The sequence below is a fragment of the Dendronephthya gigantea genome, unplaced genomic scaffold (genome assembly GCF_004324835.1).
Source record: "Dendronephthya gigantea isolate DGI-Jeju-01 unplaced genomic scaffold, DenGig_1.0 000050F, whole genome shotgun sequence".
Classification (NCBI taxonomy): Eukaryota; Metazoa; Cnidaria; class Anthozoa; order Malacalcyonacea; family Nephtheidae; genus Dendronephthya; species Dendronephthya gigantea.
The window spans coordinates 525764-545170 of NW_021163060.1; the positions used below are offsets into that span (position 1 = coordinate 525764).

The 19407-nt window shown below is 38.5% G+C and overlaps 3 protein-coding genes across 3 annotated transcripts; all 3 read left to right on the forward strand.

The window, feature by feature from the left end:
- Positions 1–497: 497 nt before the first annotated feature.
- On the forward strand, positions 498–6494 carry LOC114528383 (fibropellin-1-like). The gene is made up of 17 exons (XM_028550000.1): positions 498–1075; positions 1576–1680; positions 1808–1921; positions 2084–2194; positions 2278–2391; positions 2468–2578; positions 2850–2957; positions 3066–3204; positions 3679–3690; positions 3952–4814; positions 5035–5151; positions 5275–5385; positions 5661–5771; positions 5852–5965; positions 6043–6156; positions 6270–6383; positions 6478–6494. Exons 1-17 carry the CDS (start codon positions 646–648, stop codon positions 6492–6494), a joined length of 2805 nt encoding a protein of 934 aa, XP_028405801.1. The 5' UTR covers positions 498–645.
- LOC114528520 (fibropellin-1-like) lies at positions 6460–11185 on the forward strand. The gene is made up of 11 exons (XM_028550178.1): positions 6460–6575; positions 6688–6792; positions 6893–7003; positions 7130–7276; positions 7375–7485; positions 7699–7800; positions 9002–9361; positions 9709–9807; positions 9872–9967; positions 10091–10186; positions 10485–11185. Exons 1-11 carry the CDS (start codon positions 6563–6565, stop codon positions 10685–10687), a joined length of 1443 nt encoding a protein of 480 aa, XP_028405979.1. The 5' UTR covers positions 6460–6562; the 3' UTR covers positions 10688–11185.
- A 657-nt stretch (positions 11186–11842) lies between these two features.
- Positions 11843–18991, forward strand: LOC114528384. Its single transcript, XM_028550002.1, has 15 exons — positions 11843–12023; positions 12450–12578; positions 12814–13023; positions 13306–13423; positions 13815–13927; positions 14029–14100; positions 14782–15003; positions 15130–15303; positions 15415–15594; positions 15974–16120; positions 16525–16784; positions 17201–17282; positions 17777–17884; positions 18099–18209; positions 18551–18991. Exons 1-15 carry the CDS (start codon positions 11909–11911, stop codon positions 18661–18663), a joined length of 2154 nt encoding a protein of 717 aa, XP_028405803.1. The 5' UTR covers positions 11843–11908; the 3' UTR covers positions 18664–18991.
- The last annotated feature ends 416 nt before the right edge of the window (positions 18992–19407 follow it).

A 19407-nucleotide genomic window follows, 5' to 3' on the forward strand; every position in this document is an offset into this window, starting at 1 on the left:
TGCTTAATTAGCAAGCCCATACAAAGTATCATTAGATATTTGGGCGTCTAAGAAAGACCTATTTTACGTTTTTACGAAATGTTTATTTCTATCATGCCGGTTATAATTCAATTTGACAGGAAGATTTCGAATCACATAAGTCCTGTTGAACCTGATATGTCATCTTTTCGTAAACTGGTTGCAAAACGGCTATAGGAAATTTGAGCCAAGTGCACAGGGTAACCTTTTTGTATCAATTTACGACAGAAGTTGAACCGACTTCATTTTCCTTGGAGGCTTGGACAACATGGAAAAGGCGTCGAAAACGCTCAAAAACCGTGGAAAATCGTCAAGCCTCTCGTTAAGAATCAGTTCAGAATATGTTTATTCAATTTGACTAATACTAGATCATGATGAAGCATGAAATGAGGTCTTGGGCTGGACACATCTAGCTGCAGAAATCGTATATATAACCGATTATTTCGGCAGGTAAATATGCAACGCAAGGCTGACTTCTGCAAATTGCCCGTGTGATTAATCCTTTGATAGGCAAATATTTGTGTATTCAAAGTTCAAAAACATGGAGGACAACAATTTATACGTATTGAAAGAAGTCTTTCGATCAATCTTTGCGATGTAGTTTATTGCTTGTGATTCCAAGGAAACATGTGTGTTCGAGATGGCTTTTATGTCACTGTCGTTGGATTTCTAATCTTGACATGTGTCGAAAGCTTGACGTCAACAGACCAAAAGACCGTTCACGAACATGGCTCTTTGAAGATTAATGATGACAGAGTTAAAAACGAATGGAAACTAAGCTCAGATCTAGACAAGACATTTAATACGTTCAAAAGAAAAGATAATATTGGTAAAACGCAGAAGAAAACAAGCAAGACGGAAGAAAAACTTCACAAAGATGAACGTGGACATATTATAGGGCCTTCTAAAGGCGATATGCAACAGAAAATTAGTGGAACACAAGATTCGACGCCTGAGAATACAAAAAGGCAATATATCTTTGGCGCGCCATCTTTGATTTCAGCTGGTGCGATTCCTCGTCGTTTTGTAGCGTTTCCCAACCCAGGCCTTCACACAGGTAAAGCAAGTTTTGTTTTTCTACTGAAATGTAAAATAAGTTGTCCTTCCTGGCGGTCCAGTAGAGTTCAGATATTGTGATTTATATCACCCATTCATTCTAAAGAGGCAGCCTGGATCACAGAATTTCCCGACAACTGAGACACTTGGAAGTTTGATTATTAACATCATTATTTACGTTCATCTACAACATCTGACCTTCTTCTACCAGGCGCTTGAATGTCTTCCTCTCAAAACTGATTTGTGGATTGTATCATTCACATTTTCTTCTATTATTACCATGATGTTCATCTCTTTCTTCTATCAGGCGCTTGAATGTCTTCCTCTCAAAATTGATTTGTGAATTGTATCATTCACAGTTTCTTCTATTATTACCATGATGTTTATCTCTTTCTTCCATCAGGCGCTTGAATGTCTTCCTCTCAAAATTGATTTGTGGATTGTATCATTCATAGTTTCTTCTATTATAACCATGATGTTTATCTCTTTTTCATCTACCAGGCGCTTGTAGCCATCATGTTTGCTATCATGGCGGTGTTTGTGTGAGAACAAGTCATGGATTTTATTGCGACTGTCCTGAGCAATACCTTGGACAACATTGTGAATGTAAGTCTGACCGTGTTCACATCATCATATTTTTGTGAGAGCAGTGGAAGAGTTTGTGTCAAGAATTTGCCACCGAATGCCACGAGTTGAACTGAAACTATACCTTGGACTACACTTTCTCTTTTAGTCAAACGAGCTTGTCTTAATAATCCATGTAAGAATGCAGGGACCTGTACTGAGCTTGGTCAAGGAGACTTCACTTGCACCTGCGCAGTTGGATCCAAGGGAAAAGCTTGTGAACGTGAGCATCACCGTTTTATTGTATTCATCAATATCTGTTTGCTTTTTTCCCTAGGTTCTATCGTGATGACTTTCTTTCCTTAAGACTTTGACCAAAGATATTATACCATATGGTCTAGTGGCATTCAAAATTTTCACGTTGTAAAGTTTTTCTTTGCTGTAGTGAAAGATTCGTGTGTTCCCAATCCATGCAATAACGAGGCCGCCTGTACCGAAATGGATGATGGATACCATTGCACTTGTAAATTGGGATATAAAGGAGATAGATGTCAAAGTAAGAAATGGTGTATAACACACGAAAGATAAAACTTTTATCTGCACAAAAATTCAACTAAGTTGACCATATTCTCTCCACAGACAAAGCTTTTTGTTTCCCTAATCCATGCAAGAATGGAGCGACGTGCATCGATAGAAATGATCGTCAATTTGAATGTTCCTGCGCTTTGGGATTCAAAGGGGAACTCTGTGAAGGTAAGTTTGCGGTGAAAACAATAACTCTGAGTCAAGAATTCACGGACAAAGATATTCATCTGTTGGTTCACTCTAGTGTCCAGTGAATGCAAGAATGATCCTTGTGTCAATGGAGGAACGTGTATAGAGAAGGCGGTTGGTTACAGATGCGCATGTCTGAAAGGATTTGTAGGAAAGAATTGCGAAGGTAAGCTGTGACACTTTTTGATATGCAAACTAAAAGCCTGTTTACATTGAGTGAGTTATTCCGACTACGCGAGGTAAAAAGTGCATCACATCAAAGGCTGAAACTGGTCAGTCTTTCATTGCATTTTTTACCTCGCCTAGCCGAGATAACTCGCTTCATTTAAACAGGCCCTAACATAATCATACACTATATGTTTATACATATGCACCCTGAACTATATTATACACGATACAGAAGCGAGAAGATAAAGCAATAGCACGATTTCTTTCAGTCACCTTGTGCAACCCTAATCCTTGTGCAAATAATGGGAAATGTTCCGTTGCGGGAAATCGTTATAACTGCGCATGTACAGGACAATATACTGGAGACCATTGCGAAGGTTGGTTGTGTTTCAGTTTGTGTTGTTTTCGTCAAAAGTAGGAATTTGACGACAGAAAATAATGAAAAAATGTATTTCTGAAATGTTCTCAAATTGTTTTGTTGCTAGTTCTCAATCCCTGTCGCGCCAACCCTTGTCTGAATGGGGGCCAGTGCGTCGTCAGTGAGTTGACCAGCGGTTACACGAATGACGGCTTCTCTTGCAAATGTCCAAAGGGTTACTATGGCAACATGTGTCAAATGAAATAGTGTGTAAAATAGTGTATTATATTGTCATATATTGTGCGATGTATATTAAATATCCTTTTTAAACCTTAAACATGTATTCCGTCGTATAGGACTAAATCTAATTTTATATCTAAATTGTTATCTCCATCTTTAAAAACATCCATAAATATTTAACTATATATACTATAATCTAACTTATATCTATATGCAACACCATTTGACATTTGGATAATCTTAAAGCAAACTTGACTAGCTAATTACTAAAAAGATAAAAGCAAGTCGTTTTCGGTCAATTAACGTAGAATAATCCGATAAAAAATGTAAAATACATGTAAACAGTTGAACGCTAGCTTAAAGAAACTCCTTTGCTAATAAAATGAAGAGTTCTTCGGAACTAATAAATAACGTAGCCATTTCAATTGACTTCAATATCACGCGTTTGCTAACGGCAGAAAAGTTCTGCACTCAGAAATTCACAGACCACTTTCGTACAGTATACAACAGAGGTTCTTACGTGATCTTTCGACCTTTAAATCCTTATCTTGCAATATAATACATATATTTGAATAAAGAACACGCTTGCTTGGCTGCTTTCATCGATCTACGGGTGGCCGCAAACATTTTTGCCATGTTTTGTAATTTGCCATTTTAAAACAATCTTACGATTATCAAACGAAAAAAGTCGAAATAATCGGTATTAAATACAATACCGTTTTTGAAAAATTATGAAACGAGGAAACCCAACAAAACAAAAATAAAATGTGAAGAGATAAAGTGGAATCACTACCGAAGTATTTTAAGTTATCTTTTCAGTACTGGTCGTTGTCTGGCCTTTCCATGGCGAAGACAAATGTCATAATATTGGCTATTGTAAGCTGGTTTTTGCTGTCTGGAGTACAAGGGAAACTTGCTAAAACTAACGGGAAGTCTACAAATGAACATAAAACGAAAATTGAACTGCATAATGGCCGTTTAAAAGGGCAGAAATCGCTTAAAAGTACATCGAAGATTCCAGTTCAAGATGGCGACTCGTTTGTACGACAGGTTTCTAGCGAGAAAATAAAAAATGCAACAAACGACGTATTAAAGCGGACAATGGCCGAACAAACGAGTCTTGCTTTAAACAACATGGCTTCCGGGGTTTCATTAAGGCGACCTTTGAAGGTACTTCAATTGAAGACTGCTTCTCCATCTGTGAGATCTCGTTTGACCTCGCTTCGGTCGACAACCTTCAAGCCAATTCACATTTACGGCTCTGTGCCGTTTAAAACCTTCTTAAGCGCGCTATCGAAAACAAACGGTCAAGAAAATACAGCTCCAACGCCTGCACTTCAGTCTGAAGTACCTCAGGTTGCGGGCCAAAGTTCGCCGCATTTACCATTGGGCTCCCCTCTGTCACAGGAGAAAGCGTTGCAGAATAGGCAGTTTCTATCCCCCGGGGCAATGCCAGTGCCGATAGGTCCCCAAGGGGGTGCACCGATGCTTCTCCAAGCGCCACTCGGTGGATTTCAAGGAATGCCATTGGAGGGAGGTTTGCCAGTGGTACCTCAAGCAAATCTGGCTGGATATTTTGGTTATCCAGTGGGCTATCACGAACACCAAACCACACATCACCATTTGCATCGCAAAGGTAAAGGAATCATTATGATAGTTGTCTTCTCTGGATCCAGGTGCTTCCGTTTTTCTTGCCTAAGATTTGTGAAGCCTGGTGCACAGGATCTAGTCGCACGAGCCTCTTATATTTAAAGATGTTTTCTACCATGCACAAAAATCTGTACAATTCACGAAGGTGGAACGATTTTTGATGCCATAGGAAAATTGCCGGAATCAAGAATGTTGTCTTTCTTTAGTTTTCTCACGAGCAAAGTGTTTCCCAAATCCCTGTCAGAACGGAGGCAGCTGCACAGCGTTTTCTTCGTCCTACGAATGTTCTTGTCCCGCGGGATTCAAGGGACACAGCTGTGAAGGTAGGGATAGGTCGAATTGACTGTGAGCGATTAGAGAGGTGACGAGGAGGGTCCCCTCTGTCTTGTCTAGATTTTTAATGAAGTACTTCATCTGAACTAGGAGCTCCAAACTTTCCTTCCTAGAAAGAAACCAATGCGTTCCCAACCCGTGCAAGAATGGTGGAAATTGTTATGATGATGGAGATAACTATAAATGTACCTGTATTCGAGGGTACACGGGATACAACTGTGGAGGTAAGTTCTCGTGTGAATCTCAGACCTCCCATTTTGTCAAGTACGCATTTTAATCCTGACAAAATTTTATTTGACTACGGTCCAGGAGTAAGCTATTGGAGGGTGAGATTTTTGTAGAAACTCGAAGTAAATATTTGTTCAACTTTGTTATAACTTGTCGATAAGCTTCCCCAATCTTACTATTGCAAACTAAGATCTTTTACTGCTCGTGAGATATCCACCACGTTTACATGCTTGAAAGCAATTGCGTTTTGAATGGTCATTTCTGTTCGTAGAACTTAGCAAGTGTCTTCCTAATCCTTGCAAGAATGGCGCGACTTGTTTGGAAACGGGAGAAAGCTACCATTGTGAATGTCCAGAAAATTTCAATGGCGTTCACTGCGAAGGTAATATTCAGCTTGAAGCTGCCATAACAGATTTCCTTGTGAAAATTGTGGTAAAAACGTCCGCTATTTTTGTTCTTTAGTTCATGATTATTGCGGACAAGATAACCCATGTTTAAATGGGGGCCACTGCAATAATAAAGAGTCTGGGTATGAATGTAATTGCAAACATGGTTACATGGGACACGATTGTGCAGGTGGGGGTCTCGCACTTAGGAAATAATTTCAGGAAATTGAAAGAGCCTCCTGAGCAGTTTTTTACGTATCATCATAGAGTTTGACGTCTGTAACGAGAATCCCTGTGACAATGGAGGGATATGTAAGAACATTGAGGGTGGTCAGTTTCTATGTAAGTGTGGTCATGGATATCGTGGGATGACCTGTGAAGGTATGGGATGGCAAACACTTTGGCTTCAAGAGTGTAGAAACCTCATTGAGCTGTGGTAACGATGGATGGAGTAAATTTTTGTAAAATTAAACTGTCAATTCCATTTTTTACAGAAAAGATTCCACCATGCGATCTGGACCCTTGTCGAAATGGTGGAACGTGCAGGGAAATGGGCGAGAAATATCTTTGCCATTGTCCAGATAATTGGAAGGGAAGAACCTGCGAAGGTAATCCGTCAGAAAATCCGAATGGCAAATTTCTTTAAATGCCGTTTCACACTTGACGTTTCTGCATTTCAGATGCGGTGCACACTCCATGTAGCGATAACCCGTGCATAAACGGTGGGAAATGTTTGGCCCTGGATTATGGCGACTATAAATGCCAATGTCCCCATGATTTTGGAGGAATGCACTGCGAAGGTAGGATAAAAAAGAACTGCTGTAAACTAACTTTATTTGGTCTGAATAGATCTATGTCCATTTAAAAAAAACTTTTCACACAAGAACGTTAACAAATATGTTTCCTTTTTAGTGGAAGCACAGCCGGAGTGTTACTCCTGTCACGACCATGCCTCGTGTAAGGATGGCAAATGCGCGTGTGTGGATGGTTATACTGGCAATGGACAATACTGTGAAGGTTTGCCGTCTGTCTGTTCTCACTGATTCCTCTTCCTTCATCGATGCATGCATATAGAAAGGCCACACCTTCAGTTGGCATCCTATCTCATCTTTTTCAGTGTTAAGCAGATGTCACCCTAACCCTTGTTATAACGGGGGACAGTGCCATGATCATGCCTCAGAATATGAATGCATTTGCGCCGATGGTTTCATGGGGAAAACGTGCCAAGGTATGCGAGGATATAATTATTCCCTCGTGCAGTAGCAACCAATTCGCACTTCTTGCATTTCGTCTCGTCCCTCTGGTTTATACAACCAAGCAAGCCACCAGCCTTAACTGGGCTTCTTCTCTTCAGAGCCAAAGCCTTGTCTTGCTTCTCCTTGTTTGAACGGGGGGACATGCACGGATCGCATAGGAATCACCTGTGTTGGAGGGATGCCTTGTAATAATCATGGATATGAATGCACTTGCCCTATGGACTTCAGGGGCCCAAACTGTGAACGTAAGTACAGTGGTGGAGAAGTTGATGATGGGAAATATTCGTTCTTATCTACGGTATTATAAATCAGAGGAGAATTTTTATTTATTTACATACTTCAGATGCCAGTTTTTGCCATCCCAACCCTTGTCAGAATGGAGGAGAATGCGTTTCGGAATCCACAACATATATATGTCAATGTCCAATACGCTACACTGGAAAAAAATGCGAAGGTATGAACTGTGTTCTGTCCACTCACATGGGTATCAGAATAGAGTGGTGAAAAAATAGCATCTTCTGTATTATCAAGATACGCATGAATCTTGTTACAATTCAATTTTTCATTTACCATACAAATGAAGGATGATCAATCAATTCTTCATTGTTAACGTTTATGAAAACTGGACACAATTCCATCTAACCATTTCAATCTTCTCTCTTTGCAGAGGATAAGTGCAATTGTGACCCAAATGCCAAATGCGACAAAGGAAAGTGCACCTGTAATTCCGGATATGTTGGCGCAGGTTCTCCCGGCACTTGCAAACCAAGTATGTGGCGTATTCGATCATGGTCGAGTTCGCCGGAAAATGGCGTATTCGACCATGGTCTCTGGTAATGTTTAATTCAGAGACTCAGCCATGCAGAGACTGGGGAGAGTACTCAGGGGCTAATTATGGTGGTTTTTAGTCGATATAATTTTTTTTTCGAACCATATCAGTTCCATATCTGTTTAATAACAGTATTTTTTGTATGGAAAAGAAAAATTTAAAGAAAAAAAAAATTTCGGAAAGAACCTAAAAACACCCAAAAGAGATCATCCAGCTCTATGCCACAATCTAACCGGTGATATTGCAACCAGCTGCGATATACCAGCATAGATTACAACTACGAAAGGTGCAAGGACAGTTGCTATAGGAAGAACTCCCCCCCATAACTCACATCTTAACGGCCGTCTAAGGGGGAGATGCACTACGGCCCCCAGACCATGATGTATGTGCACCTAACCGTTACGTCTCAGTGAGAAACAGAGTGGGCTGTATGCCACACGCCTAGCGTCATAGACGAATCAGCTACAGTGGCAAGCCTTGAGAGCGAAGATAAATTTAACGTATTTAAGCTTTTCCTGGTCTCGGGGGGCGGTCCCTAACAAGTATATGCATAGAAAACGACTAATAAGGCACACGCTTTGAAATGTCAAGATTTAAACGCCTAAACGTTTTTTAAGTGTTTTTAGCGAGAAATTTTAGTGTTTTGATATTATTTTAGAAATTTTAGTGTTTTGAAACAATCCTTGCTGGTTTTTAACGTTCAAATAGAGGCATTTTCTCGAAAGGAAACTCACTATAAATGACTGAACGACTTTGTTTACTAAAATGTTTTGTTTATTTTGTGTTTAGTATACGACGACCATGGTCGAATACGCCGTTTTCTGGGAGACTCGACCTTGGTCGAATACGCCGTTTTCTGGCGGTCTCAACCATGGTCGAATACGCCGTTTTCTGGCCGTCTCAACCATGGTCGAATCATCATTTTCCGACGGACTCGACCATGGTCGAATTCAACATTTTCCGGTTTATTCGACCAATGTCGAGTCCGCCGGAAAACGGCGTTTTGTGTATTCGCAACACGCACGAGAACACCACGAATACATCTCGCAGTGGTTGAACATCTTAACTTGCTTTACAATTATATCTCAAATATCCAATCTACATCCCAAATAGTGAACGAAATATTACGAATATTTTGCAGTTACCTCACCGACGAATCCGCCTGTCGTAGGCCAAAGTCCTGGTCGCCTACCAACACCAACAACCCCAGTGGGATTCTCCCCAGGTCGTGCACCCCCAGCACCTCCCCCACCTCCACACAATCTTCCATCGCTCAACAAGTGCACGCCAAACCCTTGTCAAAACGGTGGGACTTGCCTTCCCATCGGGAATGTGGATTTCGCTTGCAAATGTCTGCCACAATTCACTGGCAAGCTGTGTACAGAAACTGCGAAGAGCTATTGTCATCCCAGTCCGTGTCTTAACGGAGGAATTTGCACGGAGAGTCCAAACGGATATAAATGCCAGTGTGTGGGGCATTACAGAGGAACTAATTGCCAAGGTAAGGTGTTTAGTTATAAATTCTGCACAAGAACTTTCGAAGCATCTCTGCTTCAAGGCGCTGTCACACAATGCAATCCTTCTTGCAACTTGCAATGCAATCAAGAAAACATTAGAAGATCGTAAGAAATGTTTGTATTTGACAACTTCAGATGCTTCAGGTGTACGTAGAATTGAATTGCAAGTTGCAAGGAAAGTTGCACAGCCACACTGGTGTTAAGCCGCCTTTATAATATAGTTATCAGTGTTTTACGGCCAATTTAAGCTGATGAAATTATTGTCTTTACTTCTTCTTCTCTTGATTGTTTGGGTTTGAATTGTTTAACTTTTTATATTCTTCTCTTGTAGTGGATGACTGCGACAGATGCGATATCAGAGCCATTTGTGTGAAAGGAAAATGCCAGTGTCGCGTTGGCTACAGTGGAAATGGTTACCAATGCACCAAAAGTACGTTGTTGCTTTTGAAATGGTTTTGAATCTTTATGAGATTTAAAAAACCTTTGTTTTTCAGTTAAGAAATGTGGTGGTTGTAGTCCTCATGCGACTTGTAAAGTCAGTAAGTGTGTTTGCAACATGGGTTTCGTTGGAGATGGAGCAACATGTAAACGTAAGTAGGATAAATCTTTCTACCTCGAGTTGATAAATATCAGGGAGATTCAGCATATAGCATAGTAAATGCCCTGATGAATGTCGTGTGAACACAGACAACTCTACACTTTCTGTTTTGCAGCTGTTGGTTGTTCAGACTGCCCCTCGCAATCTAAATGTGTTTACGGGATTTGTGTGTGTCTGCCGGGGTACTTCTTCGATGGGAAAAACTGTGCTGGTAGGTTCGAAAGCATCACTTTTTCACATGTATCAGCCTATTTTTTATCCATCAACTGTTGGCGTACGTGATAACCATTTTATGTCCATTTTTTAAAAATCTTGAAGTATATAAAATATGACCTTTCTTCCATTTGAAATCGTTGCTTGTCCGGCTTTTTTGAGCGAGAAAATTGCTAAAAAAATTTCAAATTCTAATTAAATTATTTAAAGATATTAATTAAAATGATTTAAAAATACTGAATAAACTTATAAAGACCATGAATAAACTCAATTAATCCAATTATCGTTCATAATAGCTCCGTCAAAACCATGTCCTAGTAAATGCAAGCCGCCATCTTGTGAACCTGCCTGTCCTACAACGTGTTGCACACCCCCTCCTCCTCCACCGCCTCCCCCTCCCCCCGTACCTTGTCCAGCACCTTGTCAGTACCAGTGCACCAATCAATGTCCTGCGCAGTGTTGCATGGACTATTTCTCAAGATGGGGAAATATGGGATAGCATTAAAATACATCAAGAGCGCAAACGTATCAAAACAGAGTGGAAAACGTCTGAATGGCCGGGGTCGATAAGCCACGCAGCTTCTTATTTCTATTTCTCTGAGAAAATTGGTGATAAATTACATGTAATTTCAGGCTACCATTGCAGACTTCCCTATTGTTTTAGATTTTAGTCAGAAAAGCATCAATTAACCATATTGAAATAAATGTTTTAATAAATTGTCAAGAATTGATATTTAGTATAAGGATTAAATAGTTCTCCTCCATGCATAAACGACCGACATTTAACTGTAACTCGTATCTTACCGACGAATCATATGGTGAACTTTGTATAACACAAAGATTGAAAAACTAAGAACGTCGAAATTTTCATTCGCCGAATCGTATGAAAATGAACTAAAAACAAAGACTTTCGCTTCATTAACATCAGGTGCGGCACATGAAAAGTTCGACGTCTGAATCTAAATAGATAAATTGTAAAAGGGCGATGTATATAAATAAACACTTGTTTTTAAACTTTCTTGACTTCTTCATTTCTGCAATATACCTGCGAGACAAAGCTATATAATATATCGCGAAATACCAAGGACAGAGACGTCACGGGTTAGTACAGAGACTTTAAAAAATTAAAGTAAAAAACAAATTCCGAATAAACAGGACATCTTGAGAGTCAAAATATGATTCGAACAAGACACAGGTTGAGATTGTCATCTTCAGACAGAATGACAGACACGTCAATATTATAAACCTACTCTATATACGCATGGGAATGCTTCGACACGATGGTGTCCTGCACTAGTCGATGATTGATGCAATTTCTAAGATAGAGAATGTTTACTATTCTTTTTTGATGTTTACACAATCCTATGGCCTTAAAATTATCCTCTTTAGGTTTTTAAATATTATCCTAAACGGTACTCGAAAACTTAATAATGAGATTTTGCTCTGAGCTGGGGAATGCGAAACTTTGTGGAACAACACCCTATAGTTAAAAGAATTGGTTGGAAGTTGGAACACCGTCATTACTATGAATATCATAACACAATAATTACCCTAAAGAGTGTCAAAAGAAGCGTTAATTGCTCTTAAAACAGGTCGTAATCAAAATAAACGTGTGGCCTTATTTACTTTTTTTTTAACTTCTAACTTTCCGGCACGCCGTTAATCGACTTACGTTGATCAACAAACAAGAGATGTAGTCGATGTACTCAGGAGAACCAAGATGTTCAAAGAAAGTAAGAAAGCTTATTTTCTCTCATACTTCATTTGGCTTTGGTTTTTCACGGAGTTGGAACGGCTAGCGGCAAGCAAACTTGACAATTCAAGATCTGCAACAGGTATACGTTTTGCGATTTTTTTTATGATATGGTTTTACGACGTAGAGTTTGCGCTGGAGGACCTGTTTCAGCGTATAGCTATCCTCTCAAAATTTTGTGGGAAGAGAAATGTGAATCGAATGTTCGATGTGTTGTAACAAATCGTTTTAATAAAAGGCGGTAAAAAAATTAGGGGAAAAAATTATCAAAGGAATGTTTGTTAATTTGCACACGGGTAATTGGTTTCAAGGTAAATATTTTTAACTTGGAATTCTAAATTAATCTCCAAAGCAATCTCTACAATATATCATTCGTTGATTAAGCTATATTCCTAAACCTTTGCATACATTTTTTGTGAATAGTTTTACCTTTAAATTAAAACTGTATCAAATTACTTTATGTGGTATTACAAACTGGTGCAAGTTAAATTGTGAATATTTCGTTTAGATCCTGGGCGATTCGGGAATGCTATGGATAGTATATTGGCCATAAATTCAAGGAGAAAGAGTTACCTAAATGAGACAGAGAGCTACAAAAGAGATAAAATTGAACATAACATCATAAGCGCAAATGAAGGTGGGTTGTGAAATCCTCAATCGTGAATCTTGAATTCTAGAAGATATTTTGTGCATGGAATCTCGATAAAAGAGATTTAGATCGAAGAAGAAGGCTAAGAGCTCAACTAAAAGGTGATATCATGCGTTTAGAAGTTATATTTTGTATTTGTACTGCCGAAATCCTCTTCCTCAACCAAATCATAATTTATTTGTTTATTTGTTTACGTGTTATCCTGATGTTTATCGATCATTAGCTCAAGAAATAGCAGATGATTTGTTCGAAGGTGATGTCATTCTTGACCAAGTCAGTATTCCGGAAGACAAAGAACTTTATAACATACAACATAAAAAGGACAACGCGCTCAGAGATGGAGATGAAAATGCCGCCAAAAGGCAGGGAACAAGAAATCTAAAATGGTTATGGCATTTCAGGAAGGTTCCTTACGAAATATCGCCGAGTTTGTGTAAGATTTCAGCGTTTGCTTGCATGCATTACTGACTGAATGGCGTGTTTAAAGTGATGTGCAGTAAAAACATACTCGTTGCCAAATAAAATAATTGATTGGCGACTTTATAAGGTTGAGACAACAGAGAAAACTAAAACAAAATTTATTTAAAACTATTAAGATGAAAGATTTGGTAAAGCTTTTCATAACATAGCTGAATGATAATGATGCTAAGAATAATTTCTTTGTTGCCAAACCCAGGATCGCTATTGTTGTTCTTAACTTTAGTTTCATTTTCAGATAGGGCCAAATATAAGATTTTGGACGCGATCAGAACGTTCAATAGCAAGACTTGTGTGAAGTTTGTGCCAAGAAAAGCGAGAGACAGAAACTATGTCTTGTTTGATAAACGTCAAGGGTAAGTATAAATAACCAGTTCAATGGGTAGAAAAGTTGAATATTTTATAAACGATTACAGTAGTTTGTACTAATATTAGATTCTAGATAATTAAAAACAAAATTTGAACGTTGTGGGAACGTTGAGATTACGTTGGGATTTGGATCAGTTTTAGGATTGCGGTTAATCCTAATCAACCATAAACTAATCAATGAGCTAATCCCAGAACTAATCCTAACATAATCTGAAGGATTTGCTTCGCGTATTTAGGATCTATTGGGCTTGGAATTATTACCGTAAGTTCAACCAACACGGCAGGATTAACCAGTAAATTAAGTAAATTGATTAAACCTCAGCTTCACGTTAATCCCTTGATTAATATGAGTTGGATTAATGGATTTCATACCTCTAGATGCTATTCAAGAATTGGCAGATCGTATGCACGTCCTGGCCCCCAAATCATCTCCATTGGACAGTATTGTGATTATAAAGATATCATCATTCATGAAATGTTACATGCTGTCGGTAAGAAATCTGACAACGTTAACCTTCGTAGCTTTACACCAGAATGCTGGCGGACCAACTTCTTTCACTCGATTTCAATCAAATCTTTGCGTGACTTCCAGGATTTTTTCACGAGCAAAGTCGCCCTGATAGACAAAAACATATCAAGATTCATTGGCAAAATATCAAAAAAGGTATCTGGTTTAAAAAGATTTACATTAAACATGATTCCTGCATCTCCTGTGCCGGAAAGAACAGTTTAGAACTGATCGAGCTATCTAGTATAAATCAAATTAGCTAAGTTCAGGTTTCATCCTGTAGTAACACTGGATCAATAAGAGATGATCCTTACTAGACCTCTAGGAAGAACAATTTAGAACTGATAGAGCTATCCAGTATAAATAAAGTTAGTTTAGTTTAGGTTTCCTCCTGTAGTAAAACTGGATCAATAAGAGATGATCCTTACTGGACCTCTAGGAAGAACAATTTAGAACTGATAGAGCTATCCAGTATAAATAAAGTTAGTTTAGTTTAGGTTTCCTCCTGTAGTAACACTGGATCAATAAGAGATAATCCTTACTGGAACTCTAGGAAGAACAGTTTAGAACTGATAGAGCTATCCAGTATAAATAAAGTTAGTTTAGTTTAGGTTTCCTTCTGTAGTAACACTAGATCAATAAGAGATGATCCTTACTGGACCTCTAAGAAGAACAGTTTAGAACTGATAGAGCTATCCAGTATGAATAAAGTTAGTTTAGTTTAGGTTTCCTCCTGTAGTAACACTGGATCAATAAGAGAATTACTGGACCTTTATGATTCGTAGTTAGGATACACTCCTAACTACGTTTGAGTGAAATCTCTTCTTTTCATCGTAGGATTTGAGAGCGAGTTCAAGATGTATAGTCACGGCCAAATTGACAATCTTCACATCAACTACAATCATAACAGCGTGATGCATTACGGCGGCAAAGCCTTCAGCAAGTCTCCGAAACTTGAAACAATGACAGCCATAGATACCCCAGGCAAGATCAAACTTGGTGGCTCGAAGATGAGCGCTCTGGATGTTATAGAACTGGATGCTTTGTACCGTTGCAAATGTGAGTAAAATAACATCCTTTTTTATCCCAGTCCAAGTGTTGTTGAACATTATGAATTAACGACAGTTGACAAGGCAAAAAAAGAGCAAGCATTGTTAATGATTCAAATATTGATTTATTACACAGCCAACAAGGTTAATGAATGGACTCGTTGGAGTTCTTATGGACCTTGTGATAAATACTGCTACAAAAACAGGCAGAGATTTTGTTATGGGAATACTCCGAAATCTTGTGGTGGACGTCCTAACCGATACGGCGTGGAAAGCCAGTACGTTAAGTGTACCAGCAGCGAATGTCCACGTAAGTTCTTGCAATGAGGCAAGCCTGACCTGGTGTAATGCGTTAAACTGAGGTTTAGTGGTAGAAATGATAGTATAAGGGCTATTTCACAATCTTACTGCTCAATTTTAGTCAAAGTTGGGGGCAACTGGGGTGATTGGGCCCCGTGGAGTGCCTGTTCTCGCACCTGTAACGAAGGTTTAAAAACCCGGACACGAAGATGCGATAATCCAGCGCCGAAAAATAATGGAAAGCCATGCAAAGGAAGGCCGAAACAGACAGTATTGTGCGTCAAGCCAAGATGTCATCTAGGTGAATACAATCAATTGTTTTAATTTAAATTGTAGCCAATATATAGGGAAGCGTTGAGTTGGGAAGACAAGCCATCTCGACTTTATCCCATTCTTGTGTTTTATGTACAAACCGATGACCGACGGTGAAATATCAATCACGTTTAGTATTATTTAAACAGCAACACACAGATGGATCTCAATCATAAAATGCAGCTCTTAAAACAGACGTATTGAGGCCTTACAGCGACGTCATTGTTCGTATTTGTAGCCTTACGCCATTTTGGATGGCAAATTAAAATACAGTTATTCCAAAGAAAACTGTACTTGTTTACAGTTTAAGTATGGATTATGCTGTAAGTGGAATCGATTATATTTTTATGTTTATGTCGACCCTGTAGATTACGACGATACTGATTTTCGTAATGGTAGATTCGGGATGTGGGAAAATGATATCTACGATACACCAGGATTGAACTGGATCATTAAGAAAGGAAACACGCCAACAGAAAGGACTGGGCCCCACTCAGATCACACCACTAAAAAAGGTGATGAAGTTTTTTTCTTCACTGAAAACGTTAGATGCTATATATATTGTTCAGAGAATCCAACTGGTGTACTCATAACTGTATGGATATATAGAATATGAATTTTGTTTTTGAGTTTTCCAAAAATGGTAATGAAAACTTGAACAAAACGAGAGCCCATAAAGCCTAACTAATCGTTGAAATTCAAGCAAACTTGTACAACACAAGCTTAAATCGATAAATTAAGTTTAGGTAACTACTTTTTAGGTAACCACCTTACAGAAATTGTTCACAAACCGTTGTCTGATGAAAGATTCACATAAATAACCACAAATATATTAGTTTCGGTCTAATTCAAATACGTTTTAATAATATATTTTTACAAATAGCCCAGAAATGTAATGCATCTTTTCTCTGTGTTTCAGATTATTATCTTTACGTGGAGTCAAGTCGTCGCCGACGAAATGACGTAGCTCGTCTTATTAGCAAATCTATTTCTAAAACCAAACCAGGCAAACGATGTTTCAGATTCTTCTATCATATGGTCGGGCGAACAATGGGATCGCTCACATTGCGTTTGATAATCAAAGACCAGCCCCAGCGAGTGTTGTTCACTAAGAAAGGTCCTCAAGGCAATGGATGGAGAGGAGAGGAGCTGACTTTAGATTATTCCAAGCCTTTCAAGGTATTGTTCGTGGTGCATCCAGCTTTAGCTAACCCTTCGCGTCTCGTTTGACAGACTGACCCTATTTGAAAACTCATTGTCTCAGCCTTAGGCCAGGTTCTCCCGTATCGCGATGTCTATATTGTCGGTGGTTATTGATGCATAAAATGCTTTGCCTATTGAAAAAAAGATTTACTTCATTGGTCACTGGCATGCAATGGACCGTAGAACATCGCCGATGAATTACGACATATGAGAATCAGGCTTTACAATAGGGAACTGTTGACTAGTAATTAAATATTTCGGGACTATAGTTATAATGGAATATGCCTGTATTTTCTTTTCTAAAATTTTCTGCTTTTATACAAGAGTTTGGATGAATAATTGTAATGAATAATTTTGTAATGAATAATTTTGCTTTATTTGTGCGTTTGTAGCTTGCATTTGAAGCGAGGCTTGGCAGACAACCGTATTCAGACATTGCTATTGACGATGTTTTTCTTGATGATGGCAGCTGTGGTAACTGATTACATTTTTTCTAATTTGCAAGCTTACAAACTAACTGCGAACTTCAGCATTAAAAAAATTGTCAGATTGACCCTGAGGATCGTTCGGTTTTAGCCAATGATTATTAGGAAGCTGATTTATCAATAATCAATCAATTATTTAAGCCCGCGGGTAAATATATCAAGGTTCGCTACTGGAATTAGACTAGAGGTTATTACACTGAACTTTTCTTTCTGTCTGCTTCATTATCCTGAAGTGGATCGAGAGGGTTTGCTTAGAATTCGGGAGGCAAGGATATTGATCGAATCTAGAGCAATTTGGTGGGAGATGTCTTGAATAAGCCAGTCATAAGGTCCATCTAGCGACAATAAATTGATGTAAATTACGACAACCATCCTCAGTATAGGGTCTATCATAACTGATTACGCACATTCGGATTAAAGATTTTTACGTCTGTTTCGTCGAAGCATCCTCCGGACGCATCAATTCAGTTTTTTCTTCTTCAGATTGCAAAGACAAGTACATGGTGTGCAAATATTGGCAAAAGGCTGGTTACTGCAAAAGGTCATTTAACTATATGTATAAGAACTGTAAAAAGTCATGCAACTTTTGCGGTAAGCATAACAAAACCAAAGTATATTGTCGCATGTTCAGTCGAAATATTATCTCTTTGGCTTGTTTTTAAGCATCATTTTTCACGATACGTGACTTTTCTTCAGTCATCTGATGAAGACTATAGGCTGTCTGTTCGCGACTTTCTACAGGCACTTGTACAGAAACTGACCTGGGGCCTGTTGTGTATGTGACAATATTTTTGAAATTATACAGGATGTCAAAATGATCCCAAGTGGAATTACTGCAGAAATTGGTCTTTCAACGAGTGTCGGAAAAATCGGGTTTGGATGGAAGTCCATTGCCCCGTGACCTGTCGCGTGTGCGGTGAGTAGAGGTTTAAGCAAAGGCAAGCTACTGAGGTTATAGTGCAGCTCTTCCCCAGGGTAGCCCCAGCCTTCCTCCCCGCGTTAACGGCGGGAATTTGAGAATAACTGAATACATCCTTCAAAAACTGACAATCCATAAACTCGCAATGTGTATACATTAGTATTGTTACATTTGGTGTCATAATTGTTTGCTGGATAATCAAGGTCTTTTTAATGTTATAACTTGGGAAAACGATTGATTTTGAAAGCCAGAAAGCACAGTAGTTTGTGTCGGATGTTTTCATTCAGATCAGGTTAACTGAGGTAGCTACTTTTGGCTTTATTAATTCTGCATTTAAGATTGCTACGATAAAAACATTTGGTGTTATGATTGGAAAGCGAAAGGAGAATGCACAAGAAATCCTAATTTCATGAAAAGTGACTGCCGCAAAGCATGTGGATTTTGCAAGTAACGTATTCTACTGGAGGTAGTGGTGAAGATGAGGTGTTGTTTGTGTTTTTCTAACGGAGTTTTGACGGTTTTACCAACCAAAAAGGTAACATAGGCTGATGTCGCCGAACTGAATGATAGATATGAAAAAAGTGTATGCTTAAATTCATTTAATTAGGTTTGTCATTAGACCTAAAGAAAACTTCATATAGTCGTATATTGAATGACTGTCTTTCAAATATGAACAAAAATAAATAATAATTCATGTTTTTGCATTCAATAGTTGGTGATAAAGTGCATTAAAATCAGAAATAAATATGGCATATACCTAAATCTTAAATTAATATGATAGAGTTATATATCTTTGAAGTGTTTTTGAAGATCTCTAAGGTCTTTCTAAAATTAAATATGTTAAATAAAATCTTTAATTTAACCGACTATTTTGTCCTGGTCGAAATGAGATTTTCCTGTCGGCTGTCAGTTGGTCGATTGCTTTAAAAAACAAAGTAATCCTCGGAAGACTTGAATGAAGATTTAGAACTAAGTCTATTAAAACAAATACAATAAAATTTTATTAAAGTCGCCGTGCTAAACGCCATGAATTGTTTGCCTGACTTTGCAGTTTAATACAACTGGAAATCCTTTGACATCGTGTATTTAATTTGTGACCTGCGCGTTTTTCCATGTCCAGATTCATTTGACACCCTTTATCAATCGATTCAACCGGCTTGGACAGGTAGTTTTTGTGAATAAACTACGTTCAATT